This window comes from Gopherus evgoodei, chromosome 9 (assembly GCF_007399415.2).
Source record: "Gopherus evgoodei ecotype Sinaloan lineage chromosome 9, rGopEvg1_v1.p, whole genome shotgun sequence".
In the NCBI taxonomy this organism is placed as follows: Eukaryota; Metazoa; Chordata; order Testudines; family Testudinidae; genus Gopherus; species Gopherus evgoodei.
Genome location: NC_044330.1, coordinates 78,573,261 through 78,589,176, shown reverse-complemented (window position 1 = coordinate 78,589,176; position 15,916 = coordinate 78,573,261). Strand labels below are relative to the sequence as shown.

At 40.1% G+C, this 15,916-nt stretch overlaps 1 protein-coding gene across 3 annotated transcripts in view; it reads left to right on the top strand.

The window, feature by feature from the left end:
- The window catches only part of DACH2 (dachshund family transcription factor 2), a 536,716-nt gene that overhangs the window by 456,769 nt on the left and 64,031 nt on the right, over positions 1-15,916 (top strand). For all 3 annotated transcript variants that reach the window (XM_030575788.1, XM_030575787.1, XM_030575786.1), the window contains 2 exons: positions 508-643; positions 2,276-2,356. In XM_030575788.1, coding sequence (XP_030431648.1) covers positions 508-643; positions 2,276-2,356 — 217 coding nt within the window. The remainder of the gene's footprint in view (positions 1-507; positions 644-2,275; positions 2,357-15,916) is intronic.

Sequence of the window (15,916 nt, the reverse complement as noted above, 5' to 3'; positions counted from 1 at the left end):
CTGAAATTGCCAATTTAATCTGGATTTGGTATTTGAAATTTGACTCTTCTGTATCATTTATAGATACAGATAAAACTAGTAATGTACTGAGGAGGAATATGCATTTTTGTATTAATATGGATGAAAATGTAACAAAATAAAAAGTACTCCAAGTAATTGAATAGCTTAAAAAAAAAGTGAGCAAGCCACACAGTAGCTGCTATGTCATGCCGATAAGGGTGTCATACCTATGTGGTTACATGGTGCCCAGATATTATATGTATGCAAGACTGTACTGGGTCTTTGAATGTAAGTTCAAAAGGAGCTGAATTAATTTACCTTCAAAAGGAGATTTTCTATTTTAAATATCTTTTATTGGACTAACTCCTGTTGATGAGAGAGACAAGCTCTCCAATAAAAGATATTTCCTCACCCACCTTGTCTCTCTAATATTCTAATATGCGTACATAAAGTAGATGAAACCAAACTGCCCAGTTTAACAGCCATTATTTTGGTTTTTGTTTTAAGGAGAGGATTCAAGACAGCCCTTCTCCTGCTCCATCCCTGGAAGATAGTCAGAGGCCTGGGAGTCATGCTTCTTCACATCAGAGCAGTAGTGTGTCCAGCTCTCCATCCCAACTTGACAACACCTCAGATAGAATTGGTTGGTACTTTATTATTCCCAGCCTTCCCTCACTCAGACAACTATTCTGTGGACTTGAGAAGTGTGCTGTGAAAAATACTTCACTAAAGGAAAATTGATAGTGTTAGTTTTAAAATTGACTCTGTGAAGCAGTCATTTATCATTCAGAAAATTAGAGAGGCATTAGAATGCAGGATATAAAGCTGCCTGTTCTTCTCATACTTGCTCATTACTGCGGAAAGCCTGACCAATCACATGACTACATGTCATGCACACATCAACTCAATGTCAAAGTATATTGCCCCTACTATGATATAACATATACGTCTCATGGCATCCTTCTAAATGTACATTTGTACTCAGCAAATGATATCATGACTATAATAAAGGAAACCCCCCCCACTTTTTTCCATTGTCATTAAGATTTTTTTATTTTCACTGTAGGCATCAGGGTCTGTGCATTATTTAGATGAAGGATGGCCTTGTAGGTGAAACACAGTTCTGGAAAACATAAGATCAGGCTCTCCCACAGACAGCTGTTTGACCTTGGGCAAATCACTGAATCCCTGTGCATGTCAGTTTCCTTATTTGCAAAATAGGATAATATTTCCTCATTTTACATATTATTGACAATTAATTCATGCTTGTAAAGCTCTCCAGTGAAGGTGATGTCTCTTCATCTGTTTGTACAGCACCCAGCACAATGAGGCCTTGATCCAGACTGTGGCCTTTTGATGCCATTGTTATATAAATGATTATTAATAATAATACACTTGGCGATCCTCTGTGGTCCAACAGTGTTAGGTATTATTAACTACGGTATTGTTGCCAAAAATAAACAACTTTGAGGCAACACCTAAATTTATGCTGAACCAAAATATTTTTCTCTGTCTAATAGTGATGTTTGCCCATATTTTGCTGGTTTTAGAAGGATATATAAATATGTTTTGACTTTTTGTATTTCCAGTTAAACACTGTCTAAAGAATTAACATAAAGGTCTTAGCAATTCTCCTGATCTGGAGTGATTTCAAATTCTATAATCAGTTAATTGTGGAGAAGGTAATGTTTTAATCAAATAAAAACAAAGAAAGTAAGCATCCTGAAATCATAAACTTAACATGTTTCACTGATTTTCCAGGTGGTAAGTAAAGAATTGCTCTCTCAACATCAAAAAGGATTGTCTTTTAGTTGTCATCCATCAATTTGGTTTGCTAACCATCTATCTGTCTGTATTTCTTTCTTAAGCTAGCTGCATTATAGATAATTACTGATTCTTTAAATCCTCTCGTCTATTAAACATGTTTTTTCCCCAAAATGATTTCTGTGAAGCACTTTTGTAATTAGTTAATTTGAGCATTTTATAGGAAATTGCACTCATCCCAGTGGTAATTTTTCTTCTGTTCTGGTGTCTTTGTGTAATCAACTTAAGCAAATTTGCTTTTGCTGTTTATGTTAATACTTTGCTGTAAATGTTGAAAATTTGGAATTTAGTAGATGACAAAAAATAGCCCACCACTTAAGAACTCGCTATATAAGAATGCAAAATTGCCAGAATATTGGCAGAAAAAAATGTCATTTAATATTTTCATTCTGTATTTTGGCAATTTTTTCCACTGGCAGTGTTACAGAGCTGTGAACTCTGATTTTTTTAGCTATGCTGACCAACACCAGAGAAGGAGAACTCATTGACCAAGATACTGGGACCAATCTAAAAAAACTCCAGAAGGAGAAAGGTAGAATCATTTATTGTTTTTTATACTGCATGTGCAAGGAAATTAATAGTGCACTTTACCTGCATTGCCCACATTCTATATATCCAGTGGCATAACATGTTATATTTATAGAGCTGAACATATAATTTGCAATGAATAAGGTATCCAATGAATTTAGCCGTATTTCTGCTTAGGAAGTATAAACAATAAGATCTGAATTTCTTTGTATTTTTTCATTCTTGGAGAAATATTTGGCAGATCTTTTAAATTTTATTAATTGATTATGAATAATTCTCTACAAATATTTGGTTAGCTCCTTGGTACTGTTTCTTTTCCTTTACAGGGTGAGTGTGGAAGCACCTTCAGTGTTAATATTTGTGCATATTAATTTAATCTCTGTGAATGCTTTTTAGGCAGTATGTTTGTTTTCTGCTAAAAGTCATAACAGTCAACTCAGTTGCTCAAGTTGGGGGCGACATTGTTGGCAAATGTTAACTAGGTCCCCCTGCTGCTAATGTCAACAAAGGGTTGAGGCTTCTGCAGTTTTCAGTCTTATGCAGGGACCTGTGGGCTGCTTCTGAGAGCGGTGCTGGGTCAGGGCAGGCAGGGAGAAGAGGTTCTTTAGACCTCTGACCTCTTCTACCCTGGGGGAGAGAATGCATGTTCTTACCTTAATGACCTATGTCTCTAGTGGTCACTGCCCTTTCTTCCTCCTCACGCATTTTCTGATGTTTCTCTAGTCATTGCAGTTGTTCCTTAAGGAACCCAATGATGGGCCCTATTGAGTTCATTTGAGAACTTGTCATGAGTTCATGGAATACCTTGAGTTCATATGCCCCCTGGGCCCTTATGCTTAAGTCCTTCACTGTTGTTTCCCCTAACAGTTTGCATTTGTGTAAGCATTGTTGAACAAACCAACACCAGTAGCTAAATAGTACTTTCACCAGGGGTTCTCAGCCTTTTTAACTCCAGGGCCCAGCAGGACAGGAGGGACTCAGGGCTCCGGGTGGGTGTGGGTGGGTAGCAACCCTTGGTGGGGTGCGGTAGTAACCCTTGGGCATAGATGTTGTTTGACTTCTATTTTGGGTGGGCCAATGGGGCTCAAGCCAGCTCTGCATGGCGAGGTCCGGGGAGGGAGCGCCACTCCACCCCCTGACTCACCTCAGCAGGCCGCCCAGCCCGCCTGGGTTGTAGGGGAGGGGACGCAACCAAAACTTATAACTCTAAGTTGGGGGGCTCACCTCAAAAAGTTTGAAAACAGCTTAGGGTGCTGGGGTAGCTAGAGGCAGTGTGTGGGCAGGGAAGTAGCTCAGGGTGCAGGGAGGGGTAAGTAGGGACTGTGTGTGGGCAGGGGGTAAAAAGGGGTGCAGGGAGGGGTAGCGAGGGGCTGTGTGGGCAGGGGTAGCTCAGGGTGCAGGGAGGGAATAGTTAGGGGCTGTGTGCAGGCAGGGGAGTAGCTCTGGGTGCAGAGAGAAGAGTAGCTAGGGGCTGTATGCTGGGAGGACTCCCCATGGTCCCTGTTCCCTGTGGGATCTGCCAAACACAGAGCCGGGTCCCATGCCCAGGTGGCTCTTACCGTCTGTGTGAGCAAAGGGGGCTTGTGAGCTGAGGAGCAGCTTCAACCCGTTGCAGTAGCAGGAGACGAGGGAACGCACTGCCCCCTGTTGAGAACCGCTGCACTACACCTTCCCTCTTAAAATAACACACTGCCTTTACTTCAAAAAGAACAGGAGTACTTGTGGTACCTTAGAGACTAACACATTTATTTGAGCGTAAGCTTTCATGGGCTACAGTCCACTTCATCGGATGCATAGACTGGAACATATAGTGAGGAGATATATATACATACAGAGAACATGAAAAGGTGGGAGTTCCCCTACCAACTCTAAGAAGTGGGCTTTAACACATGAAAGCTTATGCTCAAATAAATTTGTTAGTCTCCAAGGTGCCACAAGTACTCCTGTTCTTTTTGCGGATACAGACTAACACGACTGCGAGTCTGAAACCTGCCTTTACTTCAGTAATTACGTAGATGAGTATTTTAGTCTGAACCTGGAAGTGTGGTCGATTTTAATTTTGTTGAAGCATGCATGGTTTCTTGCCACATGTTTAGTCATTTTTTTCAGTGAAACAATGCAATTTGCCCTATGAGGCTCAAAGATGCAAATCATATATTTGACTGATGGCTGTTGTCTGTCACTCAAGGCAGAGCACATCCTGTATAGTTTAATGAACTACAGAAAAGTCAACCCCAAATCCCATATAAAATTCATTCTAAGAACTTAAACTCAAATCCAGACTTTCTGTAGTCATTTAATATCCCTTGTAACTTTTTGCGTGATCAGGGGTATGAACACTAATGTCCTAGCCAACTTCCCATGAAGTTTCAATTTATATAGCAATCTTCATTTCTTGTCCTACATTTTTATGTAGTGTTGCTTTGTTTCATCCACTAAGTGCCACATATATACACATGTATCATACACAAGTGCTTGAAGGATGTTTAGGATGAAATTGCTGTTTAGAGATTGGTGCAAACACAAATTCCAGATCACGACTGTCTACCCAACTCATTCAAAAATCTTGACTCAGGCCCTCCCCAAAATTCCTGAGTTTAGCTCAAAAATTATAACATTTTTTTAAAAAGAGGTGAGAGGTCATTTTTATTGCCTTTTCATTTATGGTGCACTTGGATCACATTTTCAACCTTTTCTCTGAAACCGTGAGGTACAGAAACGTCTTTTAAAAAAAGTTAAAACCCTCCGGTAATCCCATGACTCCAGGAGCTGGGACTTTATGAAAAATACTAAATATCATGATTCAGGATAAAATTATGAATGTTGGCAATACTGTATATCCAAATAATTCCACACTTAATTCACATCTAGCATTGCGACTGGCCTCCATGTTTATTTTACAGCTCCTGGTGAAATCTCCATTGAGTGGAGGTTTCTATCTTACTTTAGCTATAGTGAGCCACGATCCATGATGATTGGCTTTTGAAAGCTCCTAAACTTTCTAACCTGGGCCTTTCTCTTGTGCTATGTAAATGTCATAATATTATTCCTCACTTAGAGTATCTCATCCTTAACACGAACTTTATTCCCGAAAGTTAGGTTCTTGCACACAGACAGCACATTGCCACATAACATGAAAAATGAACTGCAGAATTTGTGCATCTGCAAATTAGCTGATTTTAGAAGTTACACAGTAATTTGTACCAACGTATTTGAGAGCAGCATCTCACACCTCTCTATGAGATCATAGTTTTAGCACATATGGGTGTGGCAGTAATAGAAGAGGTGATATATGTTGAACTGCTCAGTAAATACTACAGATATCATTTGTATAAACAGTGAGCTTCATTTTTCAAACACTGCCACTGCCTTTAGCAAGGCAAAATATATTTACCAGTGAAAAGGTTAGGAAGGAATGTAGTTAAATAAAAGTTTCAGCATTTATTAAGTATGACAAGTAAGCACTTTTTACAACCATGGCAAACATATGTTTTCACATCTGTTTTGAGTAATATCAACATGATTTAAAAATGATTTATAGCTGTACATGCCATAAAATGCCAGCTTTGCTGTAACTTGGAAATTTTCAGACAATGAAGAAATTATTATTGAAGACATGTATATAACATGTTTTTTTGTGACATACATCTTTTTATAACTTATACAAACTTGAGCATTCTGACACAATATGGGGAGTAACACAATGAAAATTAACTAACTAAAATTCAGCTGCTGGAGTTACTAATGTAAAATCTCAGCACAAGAAACAATAGGAGTTTATCCTAGTTGTTATCAATGACTGCTGTCATACACTTTAAAATAAGCAACTTTCAGGCATTTTCTTCTCCCATCATATAGAATGATGTCAGAAACAGACAAAACATATGCTTTAGTCAAAATAATTTTGATTGAGTTACTCTTGAAGAGAAAAATAGCTTTAAAATTCATGTAGCCCAGTTGTTGTTATGGTATGGCAATCTGTATATGCAGATCTGTATAATATACATTACAGATTATCATTTTATGTTAATAACAATACCACAGAGGTGTCAGGACACCAGATGGCACAGAGGATTAGTGATAGATTACAGAGATTTTCACCTTCATGCTGGCAATTCACTTTTAGTAGGGTCAGTAGCAAGTAATAAAACTGCGGCTGCTGGCATATAGTTCTTGATTCTTCAGGGTATTTGAACACGTGCATAACTTTTAGCTTGCTTGAGGAGAAACAGCATAAATTCTCAATTATAGAGGGGCTTTTAATCCTCGAATTGAACAGTTCTGAAGTTCCCTTTTGGTGGATGACTGTTGTGATTATACATACTAGCCAGTATATTACATGTGGCTTAAAACCATATGTAATGGTTGTTTTGTAGTTTATTTGAAATTATTTGGTGGGCTCTTGCAAAGGAAACTAGCTGAGCTGGGCAAATTTCTCACAAAATTTTTCCACAAATATTTGCAGATATTAAAGTGAACTTTGAGCTCAAGTGGAGATGGTATCTTTTGTGTGGGACAGGTCAGTGCTCAACCCAGCAGAGAATAGGCTTCCCAAACTCTTCCCCAGAACCCTATCGCTGAGAAGAATAGACAGGCCTGTAACTAGAGCTGATCCAGAGAACAGAAGGGTGTGCTGTCTGCCGGGTGCTAAGATACGGGATGTGGACCTTAGGCTGAAAAGGATCCTAACGGGAGCGGGGAAGAATCCGTTGATTGTCCTTCATTTGGGAACGAATGAGACGGCTAGATTCTCGCTGAAACGTATCAAGGGAGACTATGCCAGACTAGGGAAGATGCTTAAGGAAATCGAGGCTCAGGTGATCTTCGGTGGGATTCTGCCGGTTCCTAGAGAAGGGCAACAAAGGTGTGACAAGATTATGGCGATCAACAGATGGCTCAGGCAGTGGTGCTATAAGGAGGGCTTTGGGATGTACGGCCACTGGGAAGCATTTATGGACAGAAAACTGTTCGCTCGGGATGGACTTCACCTGAGTAAGGAGGGAAATAGACTTCTAGGATGGAGGCTCACCCAACTGATTAAGAGAGCTTTAAACTAGGAATTTGGGGGAGATGGTTGGGAGATGTCCAGGTAATCTCCACGCCGAAATTTAACCTTGAGAGGGAAGAAAACAAAGTAAGAGAGGATACAGCCCTGGACAGAAGAATTGACATAAGGAGGAAGAGTAGTGTAGATACCAGTCTAATAGGTGATGCTGGTGGTAGAATGTCTGTGCCTAACCGGGTAAAGAATGTCAGTGAAGCCAAATGGCAAAAATTAAGATGTCTGTACATTAATGCGAGGAGCCTAGGTAACAAAATGGAGGAACTAGAGCTACTGGTGCAAGAAGTGAAACTGGATATTATAGGGGTAACAGAAACATGGTAGAATAGTAGTCATGACTGGAGTACAGGTATTGAAGGCTATGTGCTGTTTAGGAAAGACAGAAATAAAGGCAAAGGTGGTGGAGTAGCATTGTATATCAATGATGAGGTTAACGGTAAAGAAATAAGAAGTGATGGAATGGATAAGACAGAGTCTATCTGGGCAAAAATCGCACTGGGAAAGAAAGCTACCAGAGCCTCCCCTGAGATAGTGCTTGGGGTGTGCTGCAGACTGCCTGGATCTGATTTAGATATGGCTAGAGACCTCTTTAATGTTTTTAATGAAGTAAACACTAATGGGAATTGTGTGATCATGGGAGACTTTAACTTCCCAGATATAGACTGTAGGACAAGTGCTAATAAGAATAATAGGGCTCAGATTTTTCTGGATGTGATCGCAGATGGATTTCTTCACCAAGTAGTTGAAGAACCAACAAGAGGGGATGCCATTTTAGATTTGGGTTTGGTGAGTAGTGAGGACCTCATAGAAGAAATGGTCGTAGGGGACAACCTTGGTTCGAGTGATCATGAGCTAATTCAGTTCAAACTAGATGGAAGGATAAACAAAAATAGATCTGGGACTAGGGTTTTTGACTTCTCAAGGGCTAACTTTAAAGAATTAAGGAAATTAGTTAGGGAAGTGGATTGGACTGAAGAATTTGTGGATCTAAAGGCGGAGGAGGCCATGAATTACTTTAAGTCGAAGCTGCAGAAAGTATCAGAAGCATGCATCCCAAGAAAGGGGAAAAAAACCATAGGCAGGAGTTGCAGACCAAGCTGGATAAGCAAGCATCTCAGAGAGGTGATTAAGAAAAAGCAGAAAGCCTACAAGGAGTGGAAGATGGGCGGGATTAGCAAGGAAAGCTACCTTAGTGAGGTCAGAACATGTAGGGATAAAGTGAGAAAGGCTAAAAGCTATGTAGAGTTGGACCTTGCAAAGGGAATTAAAACCAATAGTAAAAGGTTCTATGGCCATATAAATGGGAAGAAAACAAAGAAAGAAGAAGTGGGACCGCTAAACACTGAGGATGGAATGGAGGTTAAGGATAACCTAGGCATGGCCCAATATCTAAATAAATACTTTGCCTCAGTCTTTAATGAGGCTAATGAGGAGCTTAGGGATAATGGAAGGATGACAAAAGGGAATGAGGATATGGAGGTAGATATTACCACATCTAAGGTAGAAGCCAAACTTGAACAGCTTAATGGGACAAAATCAGAGGGCCCAGATAATCTTCACCCAAAAATATTAAAGGAACTGGCACATGAAATTGCAAGCCCATTAGCAAGAATTTTTAATGAATCGGTAAACTCGGGGGTTGTACCGTACGACTGGAGAATTGCTAACATAGTTCCTATTTTTAAGAAAGGGGAAAAAAGTGATCCGAGTAACTATAGGCCTGTTAGTTTGACAGCTGTAGTATGTAAGGTCTTGGAAAAAATTTTGAAGGAGAAAGTAGTTAAGGACATTGAGGTCAATGGTAATTGGGACAAATTACAACATGGTTTTAGAAAAGGTAGATCGTGCCAAACCAACCTGATCTTCTTCTTTGAGAAAGTAACAGATTATTTAGACAAAGGAAATGCAGATGATCTAATTTACCTTGATTTCATAAGGCATTTGACACGGTTCCACATGGGGAATTATTAGTTAAATTGGAAAAGATGGGGATCAATATGAAAATTGAAAGGTGGATAAGGAACTGGTTAAAGGGGAGACTACAGCAGGTCGTACTGAAGGGTGAACTGTCAGGCTGGAAGGAGGTTACTAGTGGAGTTTCTCAGGGATCAGTTTGGGGACCAATCTTATTTAACCTTTTTATTACTGACCTTGGCACAAAAAGCGGGAATGTGCTAATAAAGTTTGCAGATGACACAAAGCTGGGAGGTATTGCTAACACAGAGAAGGACCGGGATATCATACAGGAAGATCTGGATGACCTTATAAACTGGAGTAATAGTAATAGGATGAAATTTAATAGTGAAAAGTGCAAGGTCATGCATTTAGGGATTAATAGTAAGAATTTTAGTTATAAATTGGGAACACATCAGTTGGAAGTAACAGAGGAGGAGAAGGACCTTGGAGTATTGGTTGATCAGAGAATGACTATGAGCCGCCAATGTGATATGGCCTTTAAAAAGCTAATGCAGTTTTAGGATGCATCAGGCGAGGTATTTCCAGCAAAGGTAAGGAGGTGTTAGTACCGTTATATAAGGCACTGGTGAGAACTCATCTGGAATACTGTGTGCAGTTCTGGTCTCCCATGTTTAAGAAGGATGAATTCAAACTGGAACAAGTTCAGAGACGGGCTACTAGGATGATCCGAGGAATGGAAAACCTGTCCTATGAAAGGAGACTCAAAGAGCTTGGCTTGTTTAGCCTAACCAAAAGAAGGTTATGGGGGGATATGTTTGCTCTTTATAAATATATCAGAGGGATTAATATTAGGGAGGGAGAGGAATTATTTAAGCTTAGTACCAATGTGGACACAAGAACAAATGGGTATAAACTGGACACTAGGAAGTTTAGACTCGAAATTAGATGAAGGTTTCTAACCATTAGAGGAGTGAAGTTCTGGAACAGCCTTTCAAGGGGAGTAGTGGGGGCAAAGACATATCTGGCTTTAAGACTAAGCTTGATAAGTTTATGGAAGGGATGGTACGATGGGATAGCCTAATTTTGGCAATTAATTTTGGCAATTGTTCTTTGATTATCAGCATGTAAGTATGCCCTGTGGTCTGTGATGGGATGGGATCTGAGTTACTGCAGAGAATTCTTTCCTGGGTGCTGGCTGGTGAGTCTTGCCCACATAGTCAAGGTTTAGCTGATCGCCATATTTGGGGTTGGGAAGAAGTTTTCCTCTGGGGCAGATTGGCAGAGGCCCTGGAGGTTTTTCGCTTTCCTCTTCAGCGTGGGGCATGGGTCACTAGCTGGAGGATTCTCTGCAGCTTGAGGTCTTCAAACCACAATTTGAAGACTTCAGCAACTCAGACATAGGTTAGGGGTTTGTTATAGAAGTGGATGGGTAGGATTCTGTGGCCTGCTTTGTGCAGGAGGTCAGACTAGATGATCATAATGGTCCCTTTTGACCTTGAAGTCTATGAGTCTATGAGATAATTAAGTAAGCTAGACAAGAATAGTTGGCCATTACTTTTGCAACTAGGATCATGGGTGAGCCTGCAGTTGTTATGTGTGACTATCTGAAGAGAAAAATTAATTTAAACTTGAACCCAGGGTAAGTTTATTAAAAGCCAAAGCCTACCTCTGCTCCTAATGAAGTCATTGGGGTACATTTAGGTCAATGATAAGCACTTTTTAAAAATCCCACCCAGATAATAAAGCCAACCAATAAATCACACAGTAGCCTATTTTTTCTAGCAAAGATTCCTGTGCTTTCCTAGAAAAGTTTTAAAATTTTATTTAGCACTGTAGTCTTGTTCCCTACCTTTGTCAAAACTGCTCCCTTACCCTGAGAGGTTTAAAACCTCAGCTTTTTCCTGAATGAGTTAAACAGAAACAATACTGTATCTTTTGGCTGGTCACAACTAACCATCACAGCAAAAATTTGGAATATCAAGTATCAGATATTCTCAGTGAACTATTCACAACTGAACAACAAAGTAAAAATCTTGTAAAAATAAGTTGTTGTATAAATGCGAATAATGGAATCAGGGGATAGTTTGACAAGCTCATGGTTATACTTGGAGCTGAAAAAAACTACATTTGTTGAAAAACTTATTTGCTCTGAATTAGTTGCCCAGTTCTGGAAACTGCTCTCTAGCACTCTCTAGGCACTTAGACAAATCTGTGGGATATGTTCTGTTTTTTCTACAGAGAGTTTAGTCTCCAGAGCTGTGAATCTGGTACCTATTACTTTCGTTTTTCTTTTTCTTTTTTTTTGAAAAAAACTCTTCCCATATTATTCAAAGGGAAATGGGGATTTTGCATCTTTTCTGTCAGCTGAGGTATCTATAGAAGTTCTACTGAAAGTGACAGAAATATTTACAGTTGACTGGAAGCTTGAGGCAACTGAAAAATTAGCTGTTTTGTTTAACACATTTCACTAGATGACAACAGACTTTTATACAGTTTGAATTAATCATTGCCAAAGGAGGAGTAGGTTATTTAAGTGTGAGGGGAAGAGTAAAAACAGGTGCAGACACCTGAAACAGCAACTGGCACCATGCTATATGAAGGATGTTCTCTCTTGAGACAGAACTTTTCCCACAATTAAACTGAAAGCATCCAGATGAAGTGTACAAGGAATAAGAAAAGAACTAAAGGGCATGAAACTGAAATACACAGTGTGTGTGAAATACAGAAAGTGCACAGTGTATGTCAACACCTATTCAAAATTTTCATGATGGGATATCTTAATTCACGCACTGGCTGTGTTGTCAACATACCAGTATTTCACAACATGTTCAAGACATTCTGTGAAACAAGAAATATTTTTTATTTTGTGTGAATGTTCCTCTTGAGAAATATTGAAGACTCCCAAATTAAAAATAAATTCATGTTCCTTTTGACATTTCTCACCATGCACACTACAGACTCTTAGGTCATTTAATAACAGTTGAAAGAAATAATATATTAGAGTTAAAAGAAAGTCATGGGGTTTCATTTCACCAGATTTTGTGCCATCCAGGTGTTCAGATACAGCTTTGACCCCTGTTCAGATTTCAGGTACATTTTTGGATCAGAGGAGGACTTGTACTTTGGTGGCTGATGTACACCATTCGGCTTCCAAGCATTTCTCAGATTTGAGTAAGAAACAGATGATCTCAAGGAAGAGACAAGCTTTGATGGCTGCATCATCTTCACCTGAAAAAAGGAGATGGGAGATTATTAATTTTTCTCTGGATCTATCTGTATCTCTTCCTCCTCCTAAGATTCCTACAGGGTCTCAATGAAGAGCTTTCTCTCCATTTATTTATCTCCATATTCGGGGTCAGTTGCTGGTTCTAGTGCAGTCCATCATGGATCTGAGGCTGGATCCATTTCCAGAGTAGGATAGAGAAAGAATAAAGAGACCTGTTTCCGCTTATTTCATGCTGCCTTTTGGCCCTCTTCCTGCAGATATGTTCCCAAATACCTGTTGCTGGGGTCATTGGAGGCCACCATGGAAATTTTTCAAGTGTCCTCCTGATGTTTCATCTGTAAAGGATCTGGCAGGGGAGAAAACCTCAGATCCACTTCTACCAGACAGGGGTGCCACATACTCCATCTGAGGAAGAAGATGACATCTTTTTTTTTGAAGACAGATGATGATCTTGATTTGTCACCAGATGAGCTTCTGCCTCTTCCCCTTCTGCAGATGCTCTGCAGTTTCATGCCCTGGTGGATTGCATGGCGTCCACATTGAACTTCCCTTCAGTACCTGTGGAGGAAGCCTCCCATTCGGTGTCCAATATTCTTGGAAATACCTTCAACAGTAGGATGTCATTATCAATTCTCAGTGGTCGGCTGCAGCCCACTAAGATCGCTTGCTCCCCTGCCTCTTGCCAGCCTATTTTCGAAAGGGCGGACAAATAATAACAGATACCCTTGGAGGGGTTTTCATATTTTCGCATACACCCTGTACCTAATTGACTGGCTCTGGCTGCAGCCAGTAGTAGATTGAGGTCTGGACAAGCACTTTCCACTCCAGCTGACAGAGAAGGGAAAAGGATTGATTCCCTAGCGAGAAAGGTATTCTCTTCTTCCTGTCATGGTATTAAGGTGGCAAATTACCAAGCAGTTATGGCCCACTATCAATTCCACCTGTGGGAAAACATGGCAGTGTTTGTGCAGGATTTGCAGGAAGACAAAAGGAGAATGGCAGATGTGATTATAACGGAAGGTCAAAATGTGGCAAAGCACACTTTCAGGGCTCCATTTGATGCCTCAGACTCTTCTGCTAGAGCATTGACTTCTGTAGTTATTCTGAGGAAACAGTCCTCTGCTTTTGCTTTGGATACAGTAGAGCCTCAGAGTTACAGACATCTCGGGAATGGAGGTTGTTTGTAACTCTGAAATGTTTGTCACTCTGAACAAAACATAGTTGTTCTTTCAAAGGCTTACAACTGAACATTGACTTAATACCGCTTTTAAACTTGACTGTGAAGAAGAAAAATGCTACTTCTCCTTTATATTTTTAGTAGTTTATATTTAACACAGTACTGTACTGTATTTGCACTTTTATTTTTGTCTCTGCTGCTGCCTGATTGGGTCCTTCTGGTTCCAAGTGAGGTGTGTGATTGACTGGTCAGTTCATAACTTTGGTGTTTGTAACTCTGAGGTTCTACTGTACTAGAATTAAAGTGGAGGATCTCTCCTTTGAAGAGGTTGGTCTTTTCAGTGAAAAGATGGATGAGTGGCTGAAAAAAGTGACGGCCACAAGTTGGATGTCCTGCTCTTTGGGTTTGATTTCTTCTAGAAGGCCTTCTGCTCTTTCCTTCTCTTATCAGAGACAGCATTATCTGCCATCTTTCTCAGCTTATTTTTCATCAAATCAGAGATGTCTACAACATCACAGCAGGCTACATCTTTCCAGAGCCAACACAGAGAGAAGTCTTTTAAATCAAGGTTTAAATCTAAGCAAACTGCTCTCTCCCTTTCATCTTGGTCGAACAGGAAGCCTCAGAGTTGATATGAGGATCAAAAATTAAGAACCAGTCAGCTAAGTCACTTCCCTTCTTCTGTTTTGAGGCTGGTTAGCCCATTTTTATCAGCAAATAAGGCTTCATACACTGGACAGATGGGTTTTAGGAATTATAGAGAAGGGCTATGTCATTAAAGTTTAAGAAACTATGCTCTTTAATTTCCCCCTAACCTGGCCTTTTCAGGGAATCTTCCATGATGCTAGTCTACATTCAGAAGTGCAAAAGTTGCTTCTGATAGGGGCTGTCGAGGTATCTGGGCACCTGAGGAAGCTTTAGATACTTTCTGGTGTAGAAAAAGGAGGGAGCAGTTTCTCCAAGTTCAGATTTAAGAAACCTGAACATTTGGAAGTTTGTTTCATGTTCACTCTGGCCTCCGTAATTCCTTTGCTTTCAGCTACGGAATGGTTTGTGACTCCCGATTTAAAGGATGGATATTTTCATATCTCTATTTGACACAGTCATCAAAAGTATTTTCATTCTGTGGTGATATGATACCATTTCCATTACAAGGTGCTTCCATTTGGCCTGTCCAAAGCACCAAGAGTTTTTATGAAGTGCCTTTCTGGGGTTGTGGCTCATATTTGAATGGCTGGTTTTTTAAGGCCATTGTTCACACGGATCTGTTAAACCACATTGCTTTTACAACTTTTTTTTAGACCCGAAATTACTTATGAATGTGAGAAAGTAAACCTCTGTTTGAACTCAGGGAATTTTATTCATAGGCTCCATATGGTACTTGGTGGCAGGGAAAACCTTTTCTACCAGATGACAGATTTTTTTAAAATTGTTCAATATGTTTTAAACATTCAAATACATCAAACTCAGAATGTAATTTTCTTTCTGGAACTCACAGGTGTCATGACAGCTGCTACCTATGTGACTCTGTTTGTATGTCTCAGAATGAGGCCAATGCTGCATTGGATATCTCAAGTCTACAGACCAAATGTGGACAATTTACAAATGTTAGTCAGCATGCCTTGAAATATTTTGGATTCATTGACATGGTAGTTAGTTAGACCATATGTTCTCAGAGATGTCCAGTTCAGTCCCCCTTCACCATCAGTGAGGGGTAACTTCTGATGTGTCAGTGGAAACATATCTTTGTCATCTTGCGGTTGAGGTCACTGGACTTCTCAGGAGAGAGGCTTGTACATCAGTGTGTTGGAGTTAAGCGCTGTTAGTCTGGCCCTCAGATCATTCCTCCTTCCCTCAAGTACTAATGGACAATACATCTGTTATGCATTATGTCAACACACAGCTGGTGTGGGGGTGGGGGAACAGTGCTCACTGCGCTCATCTCTGTTCAGAGGCAATCAGATTATGGGACTGGTGTATTCTCCAGGACATTTATCCAGTGGCCCTGAATTTAGCAGGAGAAAACAATGTCGTAATAGATCATCTCAACAGGGACAAGTGTCAGATGCATGAATGGTGCTGAAGGATCAGTTGAATCAGGGCATCTTTTCCAGCTGGGGTCAGCCAGAGATGGACCTATTTGCTACACAGTTCCACAGAAAGTGTTGCTGTTTCCACTCAA